Source organism: Spermophilus citellus (assembly GCF_964194105.1).
Source record: "Spermophilus citellus genome assembly, chromosome: 12".
In the NCBI taxonomy this organism is placed as follows: domain Eukaryota; kingdom Metazoa; phylum Chordata; class Mammalia; order Rodentia; family Sciuridae; genus Spermophilus; species Spermophilus citellus.
In genome coordinates this window covers 93540112-93563804 of record NC_138198.1, presented here as the reverse complement: position 1 = coordinate 93563804, position 23693 = coordinate 93540112, and the positions used below count along the sequence as shown (strand labels likewise).

General features: G+C 37.5%; 1 protein-coding gene across 8 annotated transcripts in view; it reads right to left on the bottom strand.

The window, feature by feature from the left end:
- The window catches only part of DTNA (dystrobrevin alpha), a 372603-nt gene that overhangs the window by 29987 nt on the left and 318923 nt on the right, over positions 1 to 23693 (bottom strand). For all 8 annotated transcript variants that reach the window (XM_081262933.1, XM_081262937.1, XM_081262936.1 and 5 more), the window contains 3 exons: positions 15348 to 15435; positions 8723 to 8820; positions 2044 to 2157 (listed from right to left, as the gene is read on the bottom strand). In XM_081262933.1, the coding sequence (XP_081119059.1) occupies positions 2044 to 2157; positions 8723 to 8820; positions 15348 to 15435 (300 nt within the window). The remainder of the gene's footprint in view (positions 1 to 2043; positions 2158 to 8722; positions 8821 to 15347; positions 15436 to 23693) is intronic.

Here is a 23693-nt window from a genome sequence, read left to right as displayed (position 1 = left end):
TGTAAGGATGTCTAGTACATGGCATTGAGGGCAGGGCAGAAAGCATATAGGCTGAGAAGGAAGAATTCCTGTTTCTTTTGTTAAATTTATTATCCAAAAGTATGAAGTGATCTCTCCCCATTGAGCAGCCCAATAAGCTGCAGGTTCTGCAGATGTCTTTCCCACAAGAGAAGCCTTTACAGGATCTGCTCCAGTCATGGGCTTGGGAGAGGCACAGTGGATCCCAGCAGAAGAGAAGGTGCTCATGTTATCACGTCTGAAAAGCAGGGTTGGGATGGAAACCCCAAAAACATCCACGACAGTAATCAATAGGGATTTGGTAAAATCCAAACACAGTCACACAGAACATGCTTAATTTAGTTTCTTTGTAGGGAGGAAGAAAATAGCACTAGTTCTGATAAGGGTTTCTTAGAAGAGGCATCTGTATTTACTATAAAACGTCTGTTTCAGAGTTATAGATATATACCTGGAATGTACTTGGCACCCTAACAGAAGGATTAAAAAAAGGTAATTCTTGCTAATTAAAAGTGCCTTGTGAAAGCTCAAGATTCCATTTCTGAGAGGGAATGCCTTTGAATTTATTCTTGTGTTGTTTCATACACAGATACATTTGAGTAGCTGCCATATTCAAGGCATAGTGCTCAGCTGGACTGATGAGGTGGAGAGGGGGTGTGGGAGTAAGTGGGGGCAACTCTGGCCCTAATCTAAGGCCAGCTACTCTCAGCTGATTCTGAGAATGTGCTGAAACTCAGGGGTTGAGTCAGATGGCTCTCCAGGTCCCTTTCAACCCAAATATTCTATTATGACAGACAAGACAAAGCTTTTTCATTCATTTGAGGAATAAGAAGGTATGATGACTAATTTTTGAAATCTGTATGTAAAGCTATTAGGGATCATGATTTAGACAAAATGGTTGCCTTTTATGAATTACGTGTAAAATTTCAAATTTAGAAAACTGTGATGTTTATGCAGCTGTTGATGTGTTTGTTTTGTGAAGAATTTGTAACATAAAACATGCTGTTAATAATACAAACAACGAAAAAAAGCTGAGTTAAAATTTTTTTTCCCAGTGAGATTTTTCTTTCTGATCTAAGGAATGTGTTCCTTTTATTTGTATCTACTAAAAGAATAACATCAATTCACAATAGCCAAGCTTTGGAACCAACCTAGATGCCCTTAAACAGATGAATGGATTAAAAAATGTGGTATATAAACACAATGGAATATTACTCAGCTATAAAGAAGAATGATATTATGGCATTTGCCCGTAAATTGATGGTGGAAGTGGAGAATATCATGCTAAGTGAAATAAGTCAGTCTCAAAAAATCAAAAATAGAATGTTCTCTATGATATGTGGATCCTAACCCATAACAAGGGAGGGTAGGGAGGGAAAGTAGAGAAGTTCATTGGAGTAGACAAAGGGGAATGAAGGGTGAGGGTAAGGGGATGGGAATAGGAAAGATAGTAGAATGAATTGGACATAACTTTCCTATGCTCATATGTGAATACACGACCAGTGTAACTCCACATCATGTTCAACCACAAAAATGGGATCAGAATTTTAAGGGTTGCCACTCCATGTATGTATAATATATCAAGATATACCCTACTATCATGTATATCCAAAAATAACAAATAAACAAAAAGAATAACATAAACTTCTTTCCAAATAGCCCAAATATCAGCAATTATGTGTATCCTATTAAAAACCAAACATCTGAGTGTTGTAGCATGCGTATACAATTCCAGCAACTTGTGAGGCTCAGTCAAGAGGATTACAAATTCAAGGTCAACCTCAGCAATTTAGCAAGATCCTCTCTCAGAATAAAATAAAAAAGGGGTGAGGATGTATTTCAGTGGTAAAATGCCCCTGGGTTCAATCCCCAGTACAAATAATAATAATAATAATAATAATAAAAGAAAAAAGAAAGAAATATTGGCAGTTATAGTGGCTCAGGGCCATTTCCCAGCTAGACACTGTTAGGCCGTATTCCGAATCTCGAACGTTCCTATGGCCTGCGGTGACTGGGGCACTGCCTTACCTGAGGAGCCGGAGCTCTGCCAGCAGGGTAGGGTTTTGCTGTGCCTTCTCTGGTGTGGGCTGAGACGCTTGCTCATGTTCTAGCCGCAGCCTCTGGATCTCCTGTAAGATTTCTCTTGGGAAAGAAGAGAAGGTGAGAAACCAGGGTCAGTTAACTTCTGGGACACCAGCCTCTGAGCAGAGTGATCTACCAGAACACAGAGCCAAGGGATCATCCTGTTTGGGAGCAGAACCGACTCTTAATAATCAACAGACTGTGTATGTTTAGGAGGCCTTGGTGTAGCCGTGTGGGTGCTGGGGTGAGGGCAGGGCTGCTTTCATCTCCACGTGGCATGTCATACCATGAAGGCTCTGCAGGCTGTCACGGAGTGTTATCCCCAGGACCTAATCATCTCTCCAGGAAGTCATGTAGTGCTGTGGTAATGTGTCCAACTTTGATGAGTGCACTGCTTAAGAGACAAAAATGTATCTTCCTATTATTTATGATCACACTCTGACACCATAAAGTACACAGCTATCAAGTAAGAGGTGCTTGGAGGGAAAAGAAGGATAAATGACGCTCATTGCACAAAACTAAATAACCTCATTCTCTCACTAAGAATAACATTCTTCTCACCGAATTTTTCTGAGATGCCCCGAGTTAGGCAACATTCTCTCTTTTTTTCTTAACATTTTCAGCTTTAACCACTGGTCTCAATGAGGGCAGCCTGAGAAGGAAAGTGCTTTTAAAAGGATTCATGTAATTGAGTCTGTGACATAGAGTGCTATTGGTGTGACCTCTGTCAGGGGGTGAGACATGTCAGCCTGTTATTGATGTTGAGGCCTGGGCTGCCCTGCTTTTGGTTGAACATTAAGCTGGCCATAAATGATATGCGCCCAGTACAAAGCCAATTATCCCTAAGTGAATCAGAAGCCATTAAGCAAGGTTACAAGTCACATATTCTTGGGGACTAGGAGTGTCAGTCTTCTCCTTATCAAAATGCACAAGTCACAGTAAGACAGAACAAAGATTGAGAATGGAAGGTAAACTTGGTGAGCCAGGGGGATGGCATTCCATTGTTAAAATAATTTTAAATGGCACAGTAATTGTGCATCTATAATTTATATAATATATAAATTATCACATCTATTAAGATGTGATAATTTTATGTGTGTGTGTGTGTGTGTGTGTGTGTGTGTGTGATCAAATCAGGGTAACTAGCATTTCTTTCTTTCTTTCTTTTTTTGGGAACCTTCAAACTCCTCTTGGTTGAATAACAGGTACCAAAATATAGTTAGTAAGGGATAAGTTCTAGTGTTCTACAGCACAGGAGGTGCTATAGTTTATAATTTATTATTTCTCAAAATAACCCAAAGAGAGAAGCTCCATGGTTTTCCATTGGAAGGGAAGATGTATGTCTATTTCCTAGACATGGTGGGACCAGGAGGCTAATTAACAGTGAGCCATTACACCTTTCATGGGTGTGCAGAAAAGGCTGGATTGTAACTCAGTGGTTTAACTACAGAGTTCTGGCAAGGAAAAAAATACAATGAAACAATACATAACCCGCATTGGTAGAACTGTGCAGTCTTCTGTAATCTTATTTCACCCGATAACAGTTCTATGATATTTAGATACTATTATTATCTCTGTTTCACGGGTGGGGAAATCAAGAAATAGAGCAGTTAAAAGATTTGTTCGAGTGTAAGAAGAAGCAGGTGTTGGAGGCGATTTGAGCTCAGGCCGGCTAGCTTCAAATGCTGTACATCAGACTGCTTCTGTTTCTGGCACTTGCTTTGACTGGTCTATTCTAGGCAGGCTCTCAAGAGCCCAGCTTCTCCCAGAGTCCTATAAGGAAACATTACCCTCTTGAGTGATCACAGCTGACAGGATGCTGTAGTTTGGATCTAGAATGCTCCCAAAGGCCCATGTGTTGGAAGCTTGGTCCCCAACCTGTGGCACTATTGGGAGGTGGCAGAGCCTTTAGGAAGTGGGATCTGGGGGAAGGAAGGAAGGTCACTGGGGGTGTACTCTTGAAGAAGATATTAGTAAAAATTGATAAGCTCCATTAAATATCTCATCTTGGCTGCAGTGTTAATCTGCTCTTTCACCTCTCCGTAGCACTTTGTTTCCTCCTCCCAATCCTCTGCTTCCGCTGGGGCATGGGGATAGGACATTTGAGGGGGAACTGGGACTTCCTTTGTGGAAATAATCCCAGGATATTTGCCTTCATTTGGGTCTGCTCCTTCCTCTCTCTGATGGCTGGCTGCCATGATGTGAACTCATGTCCTGCACTATGCGCTTCCGTCATGTACTGCCTTGCCACAGACCCAACAGCAATGGAGCCAACCAACGACGAAAACCTCTGAAACCAGGAGCCAAAATAAACATTTCCTCCTTTGAAGTTAATTCTCTCAGGTGTCTTGTCACAGTGATGGAAAGCTACCTCACCTGTTCATGAATTAGTTAGGGTAAACAGTCATGAAGCAAAGTGAGAAACTATCCTCCTATTAAGCTCAGAGGTCTGTCTGATTATTGGCTTCACGGTCACTGTGGTGACCATGGGACCTGGAGTGAATTTCTATGGTGCAGGAGTGTGACCTGGACAATCCTCTGGAACAGGGCCCTGGAGTCTTTGCAGAGCATGAGGCTGCTGGTTTAGAGAGACGAGTTCAGAATGGGCTAGCAGCTACTACTCCTCAGGAATAAACTGGAAACTCTAGGAATCATGAAAGAACTCAGGCACAGGATGAAGTTCTCTTTCTACTAACCTTCTCATTCTGACTTCTTTTTTTTCTCTCTGGTCCTAGAAACATATATGCAGAGAGTGCAGTAAAGCCATGGTGGTTAGAATATTCATGGTACTTTTTGGAAACAGAAATAGATTCACCTGAAGGCAGATATCCCTGGGGTCTTTCCTCAGAGGACGGAAGTCCCTATTCCCCCTCAAGTGATCGACACCCATGCCCCAGTGGGAGCAGAGGACTGAGTGGGAAAATAAAGCTCTCTGGAGAGGTGGAAGAGCATGTTGCAACCAAGATGAGATATTTCATGGACTGGTGAATGTTACTAGTCTTTTCTTTCTAGGAAGGGATGTAAAAGTGAAGTTGACCCTTGTGGAAACTCAGGCCAGGTTTGATCTGTTCCTCCCAATATTGCACAAACAGCTCTTTAATCTTGACATTGTATCTCCTACTCAGAGATCCAAACTCTGACTTTCCTCTTCATATTACAACAAAAATTTTTTTGTGTGTGTGAGTGGGGGGGATCAGAGAAAGAAATCTGGGTGGTATGAAGGTTAACTTTGGAAAATTTCTGATAGAAAGTTTAGAAGTGAACACTGAAGAATCTCATAAAGAAACATTCCACAATATTTTTTTTTTTCTAACCACCTCCTGTTTTGGTTCCATTAATCCTATCTCAGCATCACCTATTTAAAGTATGTCTTCCTCCCTTTCAGTTTCTAGATAACTTCTTGTAAATGCAATATGTCCTGACCGCTGCTTTCCATCATGACATTATAAAATTCAGATTCCCTGGCCTGATCTACAAGATTTGTATATTAATGTTTCCATTTTACTATTCATCTCTACCTCTTGGTGCTAGCCTGACAAGTATCTTCAGCACTTTTCTCAAACTTTATGGGTATTTTTACTAGTAAATCTATCTTCCATCTTGCACTGCCAGATTTCACTATTTTTATATGTGCAACAAAAACCCCATCTTTTCCACAAAGTTTACCCCACCTACCCAGACCACAGTGGTGGTGAAGTGGATCACCATCACTGGGAAAAAAGAGCAGAAGTGACACTTCACTTTTTAATTTTAATTCGTAGCATGGGGATGATAATAGTTATTCTGTCCACCTCAAAGGCCTCTTCTGAGTATGAAATGAAACAATAATTGTCTATGTGTTCTATAAATATATAAGATTGTCACTGATCTCTTTTCAACACCTTGAAACAAAGACCTAGGTTTCTTATTTCTGCCACCTGGCATCTATGGTTGGATGTTATCAATCCCAGCTTTGAACCTTCCCTCATTCGATGGCACTTTGCTGGTTAGCAATCATAGCAAGTTTTAGAGAAAAGGGTCTAAGGGTTGGAGAAGTGGGTAAGGCATGATGCCTGTTAGAAACTGAACAAAAGGACCATCTAGAAAGCCAAACCCTTCTCTAGAAAGTGGCCTCTAATCAGGCCTCAAGCGTCTTGGCCTTCCAATTCCAGATGAGTCCATCCATGGGTCCCTCCTATCCTGCTTTTTGTTTTGCTCTCTCTGTTGACTTTATTATGAGGCACTCACTGATGTACCGAAGCCTATTATTCCGACTAATTTGGAAAAAACCTTTCATGTCACATGTTATAGGTTTACTTTGTCGAGTAAAAAGAAAAAAAAAAACCACTCTGCATTTCAATTCTAATATTTGCGAAGGTTTTTTTTTTTTCCTAAAGGAGTTGAAATTTTGGATTAAGCCAAGAATTAAAAACTGGTCCATTTTTCTTTTTCTGTACCCTTTTTGGTGCCCAAATTGGTGTAAGGCATCGAGACAACATCTGAACATGGCCTCTACTCCCCATCACCATCAACACTCACACAACCATTCCAGGGACCTGGGTAGCACAGGGGTTCTTTTGCATTGTTGGCTCTGAACCCTCCGGCTGGTAGTTCACGTGCTTTCTCCAGTGCCTCCCTGCTCCCACTTGACCTTCGCCTCCAACTACCTGCCCTTTCCTTTCTTTGCATTGTTTCTCATACTGGATATTAAGTGCCCTGGCTCATTTGAAATCACTTCCTTCTCTCAAATGCTTTTTCTGACTTAGGACAATTATTTTCACATAAGTAGATATAATAGAAGGAATACAAAATAAAACAAGCAGTTTCACAGACTTGCAACTATCCTGAACAATTTCAATTTATATGGGCAATTTTTTCCTAACTCTTCACCATGCTTTCATTTTCTCCCTTTAAAAATTTTGCCTCCTATTACTTGGGAAGTTGAGAGGGATCACATAGGGCACATCTCTTTGGGAGGTCAGCATAGAGTAATAATTTCAAAGGCTATAAAGTCCTGGTGTCACATTTATGGGACTATTTCCATTCTAATTGGTAGTCTCCTAATGATGAGAGATCGGTCCTGGGACAATTAAACAAAAATGTTTTTCCTATAAAAAGTATGAAAATGTGCCAAAAGTTGGCACTTTCCTTTAAATTTTTATCTATAGAACTTCAAAGAATGCTTTTGAAGTAAATGCACTTACTGCAAAATTCTCAGGTAAACCTCTATAGGTATGAAGTCATCATCATATCCTCCTCCTTTACCCCATAACCTCAAAAATGATATCAGTGTTTCAGAATGGGATTAAATGTTTAAATCTTGTAATGTCATTTCAAGAAATATGGAATATATGCACAGTTCCTGTTCTGGGCTTACTCAGCACTGAGTTTGAGAGCTGACTCAACTATTCATTATTTTTTCATTCAGGGTACTCCTAAGCATCTGCAATGTGCCAGGAATGGTTCTGAACCCCACGGGCTTCTGTTCTCAAAGAACTTCCATTTCAGTGAAGGAAGACAGAAAACAAGCAAGGAAGCAAACTCCTAAATAAGGTTATTTCAGATAGTGGTAAGTCTCTCTCTTCTCTTCTCTTCTCTTCTCTTCTCTTCTCTTCTCTTCTCTTCTCTTCTCTTCTCTTCTCTTCTCTCTCTCTCTCTCTCTCTCTCTCTCTCTCTCTCTCTCTCTCACACACACACACACACACGAGATTTAATAGAAATTGTCACTGGGGTAGGAAGTAGTGGGCAAGACTAGATAGATGTTTTTTAGGAGGTAGCACTTGAACAGAGTACTGGATGACTGGAAGGAACCATCCTGCAGAGACCCACAGGAAGAGCTTTCTGGGTTAAAAGAACTACTAGAGCAAAAGAAGAAGCTGCTCAAATCTGGAGTGTGATGGGCAGTGGAATCTTATGGTGGTAAGGCAGGCAGGAGCCAGGTGAGGTAGGACCTTAAAACCTATGGTGAAAGAAGTTGGTTTGAATCAAAGTGTGATCGAAAATCTTCAGAAGTTTCAATGTGGGAATAATAACATGATCTGATTTATGTGTTAAAAAAATGGCAGATTGGATTGAGTGTTGGTGATGGAGATGAAGAGGACAGTTTTCAGGATAGGCTATGGAGACAGAATCAATAGAACTAATCTGTATTGAATAGAGAAAGGACCTGCTATGGAGTGGACATGGAGATGTTTGGCATGAAAAACTGGGGGATGATGGTATCATTCCAAGTGCATCTTTAGTCTGGATCCTTACAGGAAGCCTCTTTGATGAGCCTCCTCCGTGTCTCTGGGTGAGAGGGATAAACTTTGCCTAGCACCCAGGAGGGCCCTACTGCATGTAGCTTGTTAACAAAAACAGATGTGTCAGAGAAAGGGAATAAGAGTGTCTAGAAGTACAGCATTAATTTTTTTTTTGCCATCTCAGAACACACACACACACACACACACACACACACACACACACACGAGTTTTCTTATGAAATTTCTGTAGATCTGAAGATATAAAGACTCAGCTTTCCAGAAGCCAGCATCACTGACTCAAGATGTCCTCCCTTAAATATGCATACAGTATGAAATTCCAGGCTATAGGTTATTAATGAATGCACAGTTTGATCAAAAAAGCCAGCATGTCTGTTAAGCCTTACCTGTTCTTGTTTTCTAGTTCTGCAATCAGCTGCCTTTGTTGCTTATTTGCATCAATGGTGAAGGAGATGTCAGGAGCACTTCTCTGCTGAGTTGGCTGCTGCAAAATATGTAGTTCACATGATTTATTACTGGGAATGTGAACCCACATGTGTTTGGGAACATAGGGCGCATGAGATAGGCAGACAAGGAAGGGGAAACTATTTCTATCACAATAAAGGACAAAAACATAAAAAATTAAATTGCTATTCCTTTCCTAAGAACCAACTTTTCTGCAGCTCTAGAACATATCTATGCAGTGGAAAACAGAACATAATTTGTTGGCAGGCAAATAAACAAAACAGGAAAAATTTGTTTTTCTGTTTTCTGATTTGAAGTCTTTTGGAAGCTATTTCATTCTTGCCATGTGTTCCCATGGCAATTATTCTGTCAATATAGGTGGGTTAAAAAATGTTACTGTTGAGGTAACTCTTTCTGTAGAACTACTGCTCAATCATTCTTATTGTAGATTTCAAAATAGTTAGAAGAGAGGATTTTGAATGTTCCTAACACAATGAAATGACAAATATTTGAGATGATGGACATGCTAATTACTCTGATCTGATCATTACATATTGCATATATATTTACACATATTACATGTATATACATCACACTGCATGCCATAGATATATACAAATGTGTATCAATTACAATAAAAGTATTTGGGCTAAGGATGTAGATCAGTAGGAAAGCACTTTCTTAGTGCGTGCAAGACCCAACATCAGAAAAAATACAATACAGGGTAGAGAGAGAAGATGGGAGGGGAGGGGAGGGGGGATAGTTGAGGATAGGAAAGGTAGCAGAATACAACAGTTACTAATAGGGCATTATATAAAAATGTGGATGTGTAACCGATGTGATTCTGCAATCTGTATACGGGGTAAAAATGGGAGTTCATAACCCACTTGAATCTAATGTATGAAATATGATATGTCAAGAGCTTTGTAATGTTTTGAACAACCAATAAAAAAAAGAAAAAAAAAGAAAAAATACAATACAATAATTAAATAAATAAAAGTATTTACAAAACTAAAAATAGAATTCTAACAAAAATTTCAGTTTTGAAAACAGTTAATTTCTTTTTTTCTTCTTTTGGTCAAGATGCTTTCATGTATGTCTTTATTCATCCATGTAATGTTACATCTATGGATTCATATATATATATATTAGCTTCTTCTACCTTCCCACAGCAGCCCATTATTCTCAATCATGCAACCAACTTTAATAACTAATATATATGAAATCACAGATATCTTCAATCTCATATGATACATATCATAAATTCTATCATATAATATTTTATGTATGTCTGTATATGTGTATGTGTATTCATTCAAGGGTTTATTTGGAATTATTTTATTTTAAAAGGGGGTCAGACTAGGTACTAGTCTTGCTTTCTTTGTTCCACAGTACATTATAGAAATTCCTCCAAGCCAATTTTCATTGCTTTTAAAAATCATAAACAATTTTTCTACCAAAGAATGTGAAGCTTTTAAAAATGGTACTTGCTGCCTAAATTGGAAGACACAGAGAAGTGCAGCCTGCTTTTTAATGCCCATAAACCTAACTGTAGGAAAGGTTCAGAATAGTAAAAGTCTTGCTTTCCTAAAATTCTCCTATGATTTTTATTTTTCATTTCCTTTTAAGAAGGAAACAATCTGTGTTGCTAATGAAAAATTCTGAGGTTCTGTGTTCTGTATCCTAATTGGCTTTTTTTTTTTCACAGCCGCATCAATGTTTATTTTTTATTTTTTATTTTTTTTATTGGTTGTTCACAACATTACAAAGCTCTTGACATATCATATTTCATACATTAGAATCAAGTGGGTTATGAACTCCCATTTTTACCCCAAATACAGATTGCAGAATCACATCGGTTGCACATCACATTTTTACATACTGCCATATTAGTGACTGTTGTATTCTGCTACCTTTCCTAACCTCTACTATCCCCCTTCCCCTCCCCTCCCATCTTCTCTCTCTACCCCATCTACTGTAATTCATTTCCCTCCATGTTTGTTATCCCATTCCCCCCATAACCTCTTATATGTAATTTTGTATAACAATGAGGGGCTCCCTCCATTTCCATGTGATTTCCCTTTTTTTCTCCCTTTCCCTCCCACCTCATGACTCTGTTTAATGTTAGTCTTTTCTTCCTGCTCTTCCTCCCTGTTCTGTTCTTAGTTGCTCTCATTATATCAAAGAAGACATTTGGTATTTGTTTTTTAGGGATTGGCTAGCTTCACTAAGCATAATCTGCTCTAGTGCCATCCATTTCCCTGCAAATTCCATGATTTTGTCATTTTTTTAGTGCTGCGTAATACTCCATGGTGTATAAATGCCACATTTTTTTTATCCATTCATCTATTGAAGGGCATCTGGGTTGATTCCACAGTCTAGCAATTGTGAATTGTGCTGCTATGAACATCGATGTGGCAGTATCCCTGTAGTGTGCTCTTTTAAGGTCTTCAGGAAATAGTCCGAGAAGGGCAATAGCTGGGTCAAATGGTGGTTCCATTCCCAGCTTTCCCAGGAATCTCCATACTGCTTTCCAAATTGGCCGCACCCGTTTGCAGTCCCACCAGCAGTGTACAAGAGTACCCTTTTCCCCACATCCTTGCCAGCACTCATTGTTGTTTGACTTCATCATGGCTGCCAATCTTACTGGGGTGAGGTAGTTTGATAGTTAAGTTTGACATGTGACATTTTTTACCTATGATCCAGGTTTTCCTTGTGAACTTGCTATATTAAGCCTCTCTTTCTTCCATATATTTTATGCATTGATAAAAGAAATTTATTTGAGCAAGTTATGGATTTCAGTAATTTGTTTGCTATTTATATTAATGGATCAGGAATCATCTAGATGAAGGAGGTGTTAAGTGGGCCTAGCAATGTCATAACCATAATATCTAAAGCTATGATTTTTGCTATACTAGATTGTTAACTGAAAAGTGAAAAAATGGAAGAGACCATAAAGTAGTCACTATTTAGTTCAGCTGCTACAGTATGTAAATAGCCATAGATAATATGTAAAAAAGTGAGATGGTGGTATTCTGATGAAATTTTTACTTATGGACATTAAAATTAAATTTCATGTAATTTTCACTTGTTACAAAATATGACTCATCTCCCTTTCCCACCAATTAAAAAATTAAAGATTATTTTTAGCTCATGTACAAAAATGGGCTGAATTTGGCTCTAGGTAGTTTGTTGATTCCTCAAGAGTTAAGAAGTCTCTTAACTTATTTGCAATCAATCAATAGTAATCAACATAGAGGGAAAACAATACCAAGCTATAAAATGTATAGCATCTAACTTACTTGATTTAGAAAATTAGGACTAAGAATTTAAAGTCAAGAAATATAAGAAATAATATATGGCAAGTCAGTTCTATATAATTAGGCCTTTTGAGAAAAAAAATAAGAAAAAAGAAAACAACCAGAGATTTGAATTGGAGGAGAAAAAATAAATATAGGCAGACTAAAGGGAAGTAAAAGGTAGAGATGAAGGGAGAAATCAAAAGAAGGGAGATATTTATTAATTTTTACTGTGTTGGCATACTTTAAATATGTAATTATATTTAGCCTCTTTAATTGATGGAATAGAGAGAGAGATAGAAGAAAACAGATTTTTAGAATATTAGTCATAAAATATAAGATCACCACTTTTGAAATTTGGTATACAAATTTCTGATCTTACTACCTACTGGCAACATTTTGGGGCATTATAAGGCACCCAAACCAGCTAATTTTATGTAGTCATGTCTCAATATGTGGCCTTCAAGAAATCCAAGTTTATATCCTTATGTGGCTTTTAAAGTCTACTACATCTTCATAACATAGACTGTAAATATATGTATTCAATATATATATATATATATATATATATATATATATATATATATCCCATATTTATAATATATATATATTCCATATTTTTTCAAAGACCAGGTCTAGCTTGTTGATTAGCCATATTCTATTAAATAATTTGATCAATTAAAATTCACATGTTATTTTACTATCTTGTTGGATGCCCTTCAGACTCAAGTTTTGAATTTGAGGACATCCTACTCTTCTCATTTGAATAAAATTTCCTTAAATTTTAAGTTGCCTCAAATATACTGATTCATTCATTTTTCCATTCAACACATTTTTAAATTCAACATCTATTATGTAACACATATTGTGGCTGATGTCCTATATAAAGATGTTTCTTATTCTCAAAGCACGGACAAATATAACTGGTATTATTACTACTATGGTTAAAGTAGCACAAGACTCAATAGAAGCACAGAGAAAACATGACTACATCATTAAAGTAACCAGGAAGGGAATATTAAGGAGATGACATTGAGTCGACCTATTAAGTGGGTGGAGGGGGTCCTCTGCTGGATGGGTGAACTCTAGGTTTCTGCATGGTGTATTTGGAAATGGATAGACCACAGGGTATGAAGTGGTGAGGGGTGGAAAGGCAGAGTGCTATAGGAAATCTAGTGACTGAATAGAAGAGCACAGTGAGAAAAAGATGTGGGATTTTCCATAGAGAAAACGTAAAAATGGATCCAAGTAAATGACCTTTATATCTCCATTCTAACCTGGAGCTATCTTGCTAATGATGATTTATTTAGTTAACCATAGCATTCTTGAGATGTCATTATGAGAAGATTGACAAAAGAACACAAATGAATGTAAGAATGTTATCATTCCTGTGATGGATCCACAAAGGTTGTATATGATATAAGTAGGTGGACAACACAAATAACCAATGTTCTTAAGAAAGGAAAGAAACAGTGAGAGTTAACACTGAGAGTTAACACTGCACTAGGAATCACTAATTCAAATGTTGAGTGGGGCCAGGGAGGTAAAGTAAATGAAAGAAGGAGACTAGGGGTGGGGGTTGTGGCAAAATGGTGAATGCCTTCCCTGTCCAGAGTAAGCAAGCAAAGGAAGGTTCCTATTCCAGGTACCTGCTGCTATGAGGAACACGGACCTGGTCTTGTTAGTCTTTCAAGATAAACTGAAAATTCAGAGTTTTAAGGTTAACCACCTGACTTGTTAATGCTGACAGCTAGTAAAGAATTGAAAACACCATGGGGGCCATATAAAACACTTCTGTGGGGAAAATTTAGACATAGACTATATTTTTTTTTGTGATGAATAGCTTATGTCCCATTTTCATAGTTTATTATCTCATTTGACCCTAATTACATGTAGCACTGATATATATATATATATATATATATATATATATATTCAAGTCTGCCATTCTAAAACTGGGAATTCACTACTACCAAGAAGCCATAAATGTAACAACAGACACATGAATCAATAAACTAGTACTATTTTCTTGGTAATTAGCATCAACTGTAATGATAATAATGGACATGGCATGTGAAATTCAAGGATCCCAGATGCCAACAGATGAATCCTTTCACTCAAACTACTTTTGTATATATATAAAATTATAATTATACCTATTTATAAATGAGGAAACTGAGTTCAAAGAAGTGGTGCCTTGCATGAGGTCATGGAGAGCTGGGACTCAGAGGCACAAGCCCATACTGCTGAGTCCACGTCTTACTGCCCCACACCTTCTGTCCATAGAGATTTATGCATGAACAAGGGCCAGAAAACTTGGAAAATAGGTCTTGACAGAAATCGTGTTTTTCCTTTCTTTTTGAGTAAATCCCCCTAATGGGGTTACTTGTCCTAAAATATAGTTCTCTCATTCTTTCACTTGACTTTAATTTTCTTGAGCACAATTGTTTTTTATTTATAGCATTTAAGATTTCACAAAGTCCAATAGTATCTCTGCTTTATAATAGTGCACTTTCAGCCGGCCTGCATCCCTTACCATGTAGATCATGGTAATTTCTAACAATATTACAGTTGCTGATATTACAGAGAGCAAGTTCCAGGGCTAATGCAATGGGTCATGGTTTCCATTTGGGATTATTATTTAACTGCTCAGCATGAAGGACTCTGATAATGGCAACATCCCTTGTGAGAGGGGCAAGTAGCAGATTCCTCACTTTAATATCCTACCACTCATTGTTTTTTGCAATGCATCAATAGCAGCTCATTCTCAGTTCAGCATAGATGAATTTCAAATAACAGTGTTAAATTATTGCTTTTGCTTTAGAGATGAAAGCAAATGGAGAAAGATTTGAGTCCTATTTCCCCTACTGGTGTATTTCAAGTGTCACTTGCAACTATTCTGCCTTTAACCTAGTATCTTTGCTAAACATACTTGCTTTAAATTCATTGAAGAATCATAACCAGTCCTTACTCTTTTCTTTGTGTGCTCATATGGGGGACAGGACTAGGTAAAGGGGGTCGGATGGTCTTCTAGTTTGACCATATTGGCACATTACTGTACATATTTTGTTCTTCAAGTCTGCCATTCTAAAACTGGGAATTCACTACTACAAAGAAGCCATAAATGTAACAACAGACACATGATTCAAAAAATTAGTACTATTTTGTTGGTAATTAGTATCAACTATAATGATAACAATGAACATGGCATGTGAAATTCAAAGATCCCAGATGCCAATAGATGAATCCTTTCACTCAAACTACTTACAGACGAGGAGGATTCTGCTGCCAGTCTTGCTGCGTACCTGGCGATCAGCCTGTGCTCTTCATCAAGCCGGTTTGAACTCTCAAGCATACTATCCAGAATAGAGCAAGAAGTAGAGTGTTAGACAATCGAGAAAGATTGACATATTCATATCACCACCAGGGGGTCTTCCTATTTCAGTTTTTCAATGCCAAAAATTTGCAAGCTGTACAAAACCCTGCTAGGTTAACGATCTCCAACTTTGATTCATGACATAATCTAATATGTGGACAGGAAGTTGAATAATAAATCCTGAGTTCACGCAATTCAATCATCTTACTAAGAGAGCTCCAAAGAGAAATGACTTTTATAATCAACATTTCTGATATAAAAATTAATTCTTTAATTTAGTTTTGTTGTCTTTAATATTTTTATTTCCCTATTATATGAGTAAGGCATGGACAGAGTTCATAATGTTAGAAAATATGACAGCAAGTAGAAAGGAAAAAAAAATCCCAGCTGTAGTTAGTTTCCAGTGACCCCTTCTGCTAGTTTTGACATCCTTACGTAATTTCTTCCCCTCTAGTATGAGCTGGCATTACTAACTTGCTTCTGATGAATAGAATATGGCAGAAGGAATGGAATGTTGCTTCCAGAATTAGGTCTAAAAAGACCATGGTTTTGATTATGAGATCTCTTTCTCTTGAGCTCTCTTGAATTGTTTACTTTGTGGAAAGCTTGCTGCCATGTCTAAAGCATGTCTGTGGAAAGGCACATGTGATGAGGGCTCCAAGCCAGCCAACAACCAGGTGAATGAATCCCCACCAATCCCCACCAGCAGAGCCTTCAGAGGAGCTCAGAGCCCCAGTCCACAGCTTAACTGTAACCTCAGGAAACTCCTTGAACCAGATGCAGCTCATTAAGCCAAACTTGGATTCCTCCACAAAACTATGAGTTAATAAATATTTTTTGTTTTTAAGCTGCTTAGCTTTGGGGGTGAAGGTTATGAAACAATAGCTAATACAATTCTTATCTCTAATATCTATAATATTAATATCTATAACATTTACTTTCCAGGTAATTTACCTTTTATATTTACAAAGAAGTGGCTCCCCATAACATTAATGGTAATTGTTTAGTGTCTACTATGAATTTATAGAAACTTTTTTTTTTACTAAGCTGTTCTGAATCCCTGAAAACTAGGACAGGTAGAAGTATTATCAGTGTTCCCAAATTTCAGAAAACTTTGTCTTCTGAAGCCCTTCATTCAAGTTCAGTTTTGGGTGCTATTAAAAAGAAGTTCTATGAAACATACCAATAACACTAATCCTGTTAACAGATTAATTGGTCTTAATTTGTCTTATCAGTTATTATGGTGTACATCGGTCAGAATCAAGATTAGAAACTGGTTCTTCTCATTTCCAAACATACTATATTCTTCTCCATTGGCTCTTATACTTTCGTTTCTTAATAAAAACATTAGCATTCATGATTATACATTTTAAAAGACACACTTCCATACCAATATTAAGGTTATAAGAATTATCCATTGGGAAGACTCAGAGCCACATGAATAACATACAACTATTTATATGTGCATTTACATATAAATTAAACATGCGACACAATTTTTAAACTTTTGTTCTAAGGTGAGAGAATGAGTGAAGTTCATTACATACTTCTGGTATGTTGGCCTGCCACTTCAAAATAGCTCTCCCCTGGTTGGCTAATCCATCACTATAAATCTATTTCTGGACATTTGGAAGACTTTCTTGTCTCCATTATCTCTGCTTCTCTCTGTACCCATCACATATATAAACTATACCTATTTTTAATCCTGAATACATTCACTCTAGATTTAGCCCCTTTTCTGGGCTACAGTAACAAACTAGAATATTTCTAAATTTCCCTATTTACCAACTCACAGCTTCATTCTCAGAAAGAGGTATTTATTTTCTTTTGTCCAAGTGATAATACATACATGTAAAAGATGTCAATGTATCATCATTGTGAGGAACACATTAATAACCTAAAAATTTTTAGATAGTACAGTATTACTGTTTTGCCTCATAAGTATCTTGTATAGATTTGTTAACAATTCTTGTTTCTTTCAAAAATTTCATCTACTATCTGTACGGTCCAGAGCAGTGCTTCTCAAACTTTAAAGTCAGAGCTATTATTTAAGGATTTTGTGAAAAGGCAGTTTCTGAATTCTGTAGTGGGCAGTGGTAGAGTTTGGCCTGGGAGCTGAGAACCTGAATTCTTATGAGATCCCAAGAGATACTGAAGAACACTTGAGTAGAAAGGATCTAGAAGACAAAATTGGAAATCCAAATACATGAAGTAAAGCCCAGATGTAAGTCATATAAAAGAAATATTTTTCATGAGAGTTTAACTGATACTAACTTAGCATGTGTGATATTTTTATAAACATTCCCTGAAGACCAAAAATTCTAGGAAATGGGGCTCACAGAATGTGTAGCGTCTCCTAAAGTAGATTGAGATCTCAATCAGCACACAAATTTAGACTTGGAATAAGAAAATAATTTTCATAGCAAAACACAGAATTATTTCTGGAAAATTGGTACTTTAAAGCAGATGTTGGTCTTTATAAAACAATGTCTGCACTCTGCAGTAGTTAAAAATAACTAAGTTTCTTAGTGTAGTTCCAACAAGAAAGAGCAAGTTACACTGTCTTTGCTTCAAACATATGACTACCAAAGAGCCCATTTCTTTTGATTTTAACATGTTTCTCACTTCTTGTTGGCATATTAGAGACTATCTGCCTAATTCAACACAGTTTGCACAGACAAAAGGGACTTTTAATCCAAGTTCAGGATGATGATCTGTTTGCTTAAGACTAACTTTGAGCAGCTGGGGTGGTGGCTCAGTGGTAGAGCGCTCGCCTAGCACATGAGAGGCTCTGGGTTCGATCCTCAGCACCACATGAAAGTAAATAAATAAAATAAAGGAATTGTGTCCACTACAACTAATTTTTTTTTTAAAGAGTGGCTTTGACAGAAATACTCATATGAGTATTTTTATAGACAACTTGATGAAAACCTCTTGATGTAATTTTTATCATGAATGACCAGCAAGTGTAAATGATCTGAAGGTTAAATAAAAAGCCTCCTAGCAATGTAAGATGTGAAGTTATGGGGCTCTGTCTAGCAGGCAATAACTCATATTCCATGCCTTCCTTCCCCCCACACTGTGTGAACGAGAGCTGGTGTGATATATTACCCCTCTGTGCACACGAAAAATTTATGAGTCCACATGTTCCTTTTCAGTATGTTCAAATTATACAAAGGTGAATGAGGCATTCTTCTGATGGATTCCATTATTTCAAGACTTCAATTACAAATAGTTGAGAATGAATAGCCAATAATCCCTGAATCATTAAAATATGTACCAATCCCAACCCTTCCTCCCTTGCTAGCTAATAATTTCAGGACTTTATTTTCAGTAATCTTGCTACAAGACTATGATGAATTAAAAAGTGGCTGCTGTGTTGACAGCCTTTCAGAGTGGAGAAATCCATTATTTTGAAAGCTCTCCATTTTCTCTCTTATATGCATGGATGGAGTTCGTTGCCAGTGATTTCAAATGACAATCTAGGACACTCAAGTGGCCCCATCTAAGCCAGGACTTACTAAATTGTGATTCAGCAACAATTTCTGAGAACTCATGATGTGTTCACATTTTGATTTCTTGTGGGCCTGATCTGACTTCCAGGGTGGGACAGTCAACCCCAAATTGTTGTGATCCAAGGGGTACCACAAATGCTTCTCTAGTTTTTCCTTGGTATTTTTTTCCTATCTATCTAGGGATATTATCACTAGAGCTTAATTTTAAAGCCATCCAGTCTCTTTTCTGGTCTTCTATTAAAATACAAGTAGCTAATGGGAAGATTATTGTCTAGGGAGGCATTATTATTTAATGCTTAACTGGAGGGTTTCTTTTTCAGGTTGTTTCCAATCTTTTGCGGGTGGTTGAGAGCAAAATGCTATGGGAAAGTGCACTGTTCAGACAGTTAAGAGTCACCAAGCATGAGAGAGTAAGGGTGGAGAAGAATGAAATGGTAATGGGGCCTGAGCAGTGTTTTTGTGGGACTAAACCTCAACATTATGACCCTTTAATGAGTGGTTTGTAAGAAATAGACAGGAAATAATGGAATGGAATTCTTCATGGATAATAATAATTAAAAAGCTTACCATTATAATGTCTCCTCCTAGGGATATCTTCAAACTCTTTTATCAAGATTCTGACCTTAACAACTCACTATGTTACAATCAAGGTCACACGCTCAATCAAATCTTAGGTTAACACATTAAAAATACTAAAGGCATACAGTTTAGTGGATTCAATGTTGAAGTGTGTTTTGAACTGAATTTAGTTCCCCCCCCAAATTCATATATTGATGCCCTAATGCCCTACTTTAGAAAGTGACTATTTTGGAGATAGGGATTTAAACAGTAATTAGGGTTACATGAAATTTTAAGGATGGGGCTCTAATACAACATGACTGATGCTCTTTTAAGAGGAGGAAGGGATGTTAGGTATGCATGGGAACAAGGAAAAGGTTATTTGATGACACAGTAGTGAGGTGATTATCTGCAAGCCAAAGACAGAGGAGAAACCAACTCTGCTGGCACACTGATGTTGGGATTACAGCCTCAAGAACTTTGAGAAAATAAATTTCAGTCCCTCAGTCTGTGGTATTTTGTCATGGCAGCCTTGGCAAACTAATAAAAAGTGGAAGAGATCAGAGAGCATTATTTTTTTAAATTCTTGCACAATGTCACTTTTAATTTTTCATTTTATTAACCCCTATTAATTGGCTTTGCCACATCAGTGAATTGCTGGTGCTTGTCCACATTTAGCACCTCTATCTACGTAAAGCTTAATGGTCTACTTTTTCATCTGCTGTATACTTCTATACTAAGGGGTAATAAGGGCTACTCTACATAGATGATTGTTTTTAATGGTAAAAATATTTATTTTATTGTTAAAATATTTATTTTATGTTAAAAAATTTCTGCATATCCTGACAATTTTGTTCAGGGTAAGAGGGAATTTTAGGTACAGCACTATCAATATTCTACATCTGCAGGTGTTTATTGGGCACCTACTGAACACCAAGGACTGTGTTAGGTGCCAGAGAGGATCTGTTTCCCATAGAGGGGAAGATAGATGGTAAATCAACCACCCACCCACCCACCTAAGGATGACGGTTAAGATGAAGAAATAAACAATATACCATGACAGTGACTTATATAGGAACCTACCAGAGGTGGTACCTTTAACCTAAGATTGGAATCCGGAAGAGTCAGCACACATGCATATCGAAGGCGGGTAGCAGTGCAACAAGGAAGAATGTTCTAGATAGAGGGAAGAGCCAGCATCATGGTCTCGATGCAGGAAAGAGCTTGGCTTGACTTAGGAATTGATCCAATGCTGATGTGACTAAATATTCTGATGGCGAGGGAGAACCCCATGAGAGCTGAGACTGGGGAGGGGTAGGCAAGGGGCAGCTCACACAAGGGCTTGTAGGCCCTGGTGAAGGGTCTGGGTTGTAAACTAAGTGCAGTAGGAATCCAGCAGGCAAGCTGATGAAAGTTTAGACCTCATATATGAAATCCAGAAGTGGGTATTTTAAGAATGTGGTACGTGTCTTTTTTTTTTTTTAACCAAGTATAAAATATTGTAGAACAATTTCAAGCTACTTGGGTTATCAATCCATTTTTCAAGAAATCTGTTGGCATTACAAAAGTACAGTCTCTTGTACTGGAGGAAAACACAAGCAGAACATTTTTAACCACTTTTATGAGAAGTCTAACCAAATGTCAGCAATTGATTGTGACAGTGAACTACAGACTGGAGCGTTAGGCTGTTTTCCCTCCGTCCCTTCCAGAGTTAAAAGAAATATGCTAGAAGCTTCTGAATGATAAACATGTGGAATATAATTGTGGTTGGAGGTAGAAGTTCTAGGTTTGTTTCTAATCTTTGGTCTGCCAGCCACAGACACTTCCCTGTAAGTCTTTGGTAAACCCAGACACTTGGTGAATTTAGGGGAGAGCAGAAAAGCCCCACTGTGGTATATTTTGAGATACCTCCTACCTGAATTGGAGAAGGTGCTTAAAAGCCATAAAGGATTTTTTATTTTTAAATTAGGAAGGCAGTAGCAGAAATTCTCCCCTGAGCTGCTATTATCTTACGTGGCTTATCTGACATCAGAATTAGCAATGACTTGAGTGTTTCTTTAATTTAGCAGTGGACTACTTACACATGGCCACTTTCCCATGGTGTTAAGTAGTTAATATAGGATAGAAGAGTACAAGATTCCCACGTCAGGAGCCTGTCTGAATAGTGGCAGAGACCAACCTTTTGATGGAGATCAACTGAGGTGCCCATTTGCTGAGCATCTCATGAAGGATGCAGACAGGAGCCGGAAGGAATGGGGAAGAAAATGGATGGTGGCTGGTTTCAGAAAATCTGTGTGCAAGCCCCTAATGACGTATAACCTGGATGAGGTCTTAATGTCATGGGGCTTGCATTTTCTTTATAGGGAAATGGAAACAATATCCAACCTTCTAGGACTTGGAAAAAGTAAATTAAATAATGTGTGGGAAAGGGCCCTGTCATTTATAAAGCACTTCATAAATGCATAATTTATTATTTCCATTCTATCTTGATGAGATAAAAGAAAATGAAAACAAAATTCTTGCCTTTTTAGAAGCTTAGAATTACTACAAGAAGTCACAACTCATGGAGCTAGTTCACAGAAGTTAACTTACAGGCAACCACCATTTTTTTTACCTATATGTGTTCAAAATATTTATTAAAGGGAAATAAAAAAAATCACACAGTAAGAGATGCAACTGCAGAAGTAAATATGTGTAGGCTGCAGTGTGGAGAAATTACCCATGAAAGCTTCCTAGAGGGCAAGTGTTGATGCAGGTTTTATAAAAAGTGATGTTAGCACAGTGGCCGTGAACTTGGATAGATAATAGTTAAAATCTCTGCTCACTGTTTAGTAGCTGTGTGACCATGAAAGAGTCAGGTAAACTCTTTAAAATGATTCCTCTGCTCATTTTTAAAATGGGAATGGCTGTATTTACTCTGTGGACTTACTCTAAGGACTCAGAGAAATCATGTGCATAAAGTTTTAGCAGAACTTAACGTGAAGCAAGTGCTTTAAAAATAGTAGCTCTTATGATTATTACCATTATATACCTCACTGTTTTGAATGATAGTCAAGCATTAGAGTTCTGATGACAATATAGAAGGTGATAGATCACTATATCATTTATATAAAATCATGACAGGTGTTGAGAAATTGTCAAGACCTAATAAAACATAAAGGAAATGGAGGGAAAAAATGAGAAACCTGAAGAAGTTGGAACTTATTAAGGGGATGGAAAAAGCAATGAGAAATATGAAAGCAGCTGTTCAAATGGAGCCTGCTTCATTGATCAGTCTTCATTGCTGCTTTGTTTTCAAAATATAAATCCCTTGTAGCTTTATCAGGCAGATGTAAGGTGTCTCTACTGAGACAGTACAATGATCTTAAGTGACCATCAAGTCAATATGATTAATCATCTGAGTAGGGTAATGGTTAGTAGTGACAAACTCTGAGCTTTCCTCTTTGGAGATTTCTTTGTTACAGCTTTAATTAAGAAAAGGTCAAAGAAGAGTGGTTGAAATGACTGGGATGCACTTAGAATTATGGGAGAGAGGATGGAATGCTATCACATCACTGCCTTTTGATTGAATCTCTACTGACTGAATTCTTTGAAGATTACAAATACGTTTTTTAAAAAATAATTATTTAATCTTTCAGCTCCCATTAACATCAGGGTACTAAATTTGTTGGTAACAAGATTAAGGCAATCTTGTAGTTTTGAGAGGTTGAGCTATGAAAAAGTATCTGCTACTGAATCCAGAAGCTCAGGGAATTTGAACAAAGTGATGGGCTTAGTCAGCTGAAGAGTATATTCTTCTTCCATAAGGAGGGGATTAAATTAGCGGGCTTATACATTTTTAAACACACAGATTAATAGGTATTTATTATATTAATCTGTTAAAACAAATGAACATTCACTAGTTCATCAAACCTAAAATTGTCTTGGGCTAATCTTGCAAAAATAGATCTAAGGCGTCAGAAGCAGTAATAGAAAGGAACTTTGGAAATAGTCAACGTAGGAGAGAGTTCTAGAAATGAAGTGGTGAGGACATTGAGCATCAAGCAGTGGACATTAAGTGTTTCAGGGATGTCTTTGTGAAGTGGAAAGGGGACCTGGTAATGCTGAAGGTGGAAAACACTTTAATGGGAATTTAACCCACTGGTTCATTTAGTAGTGGTAACCT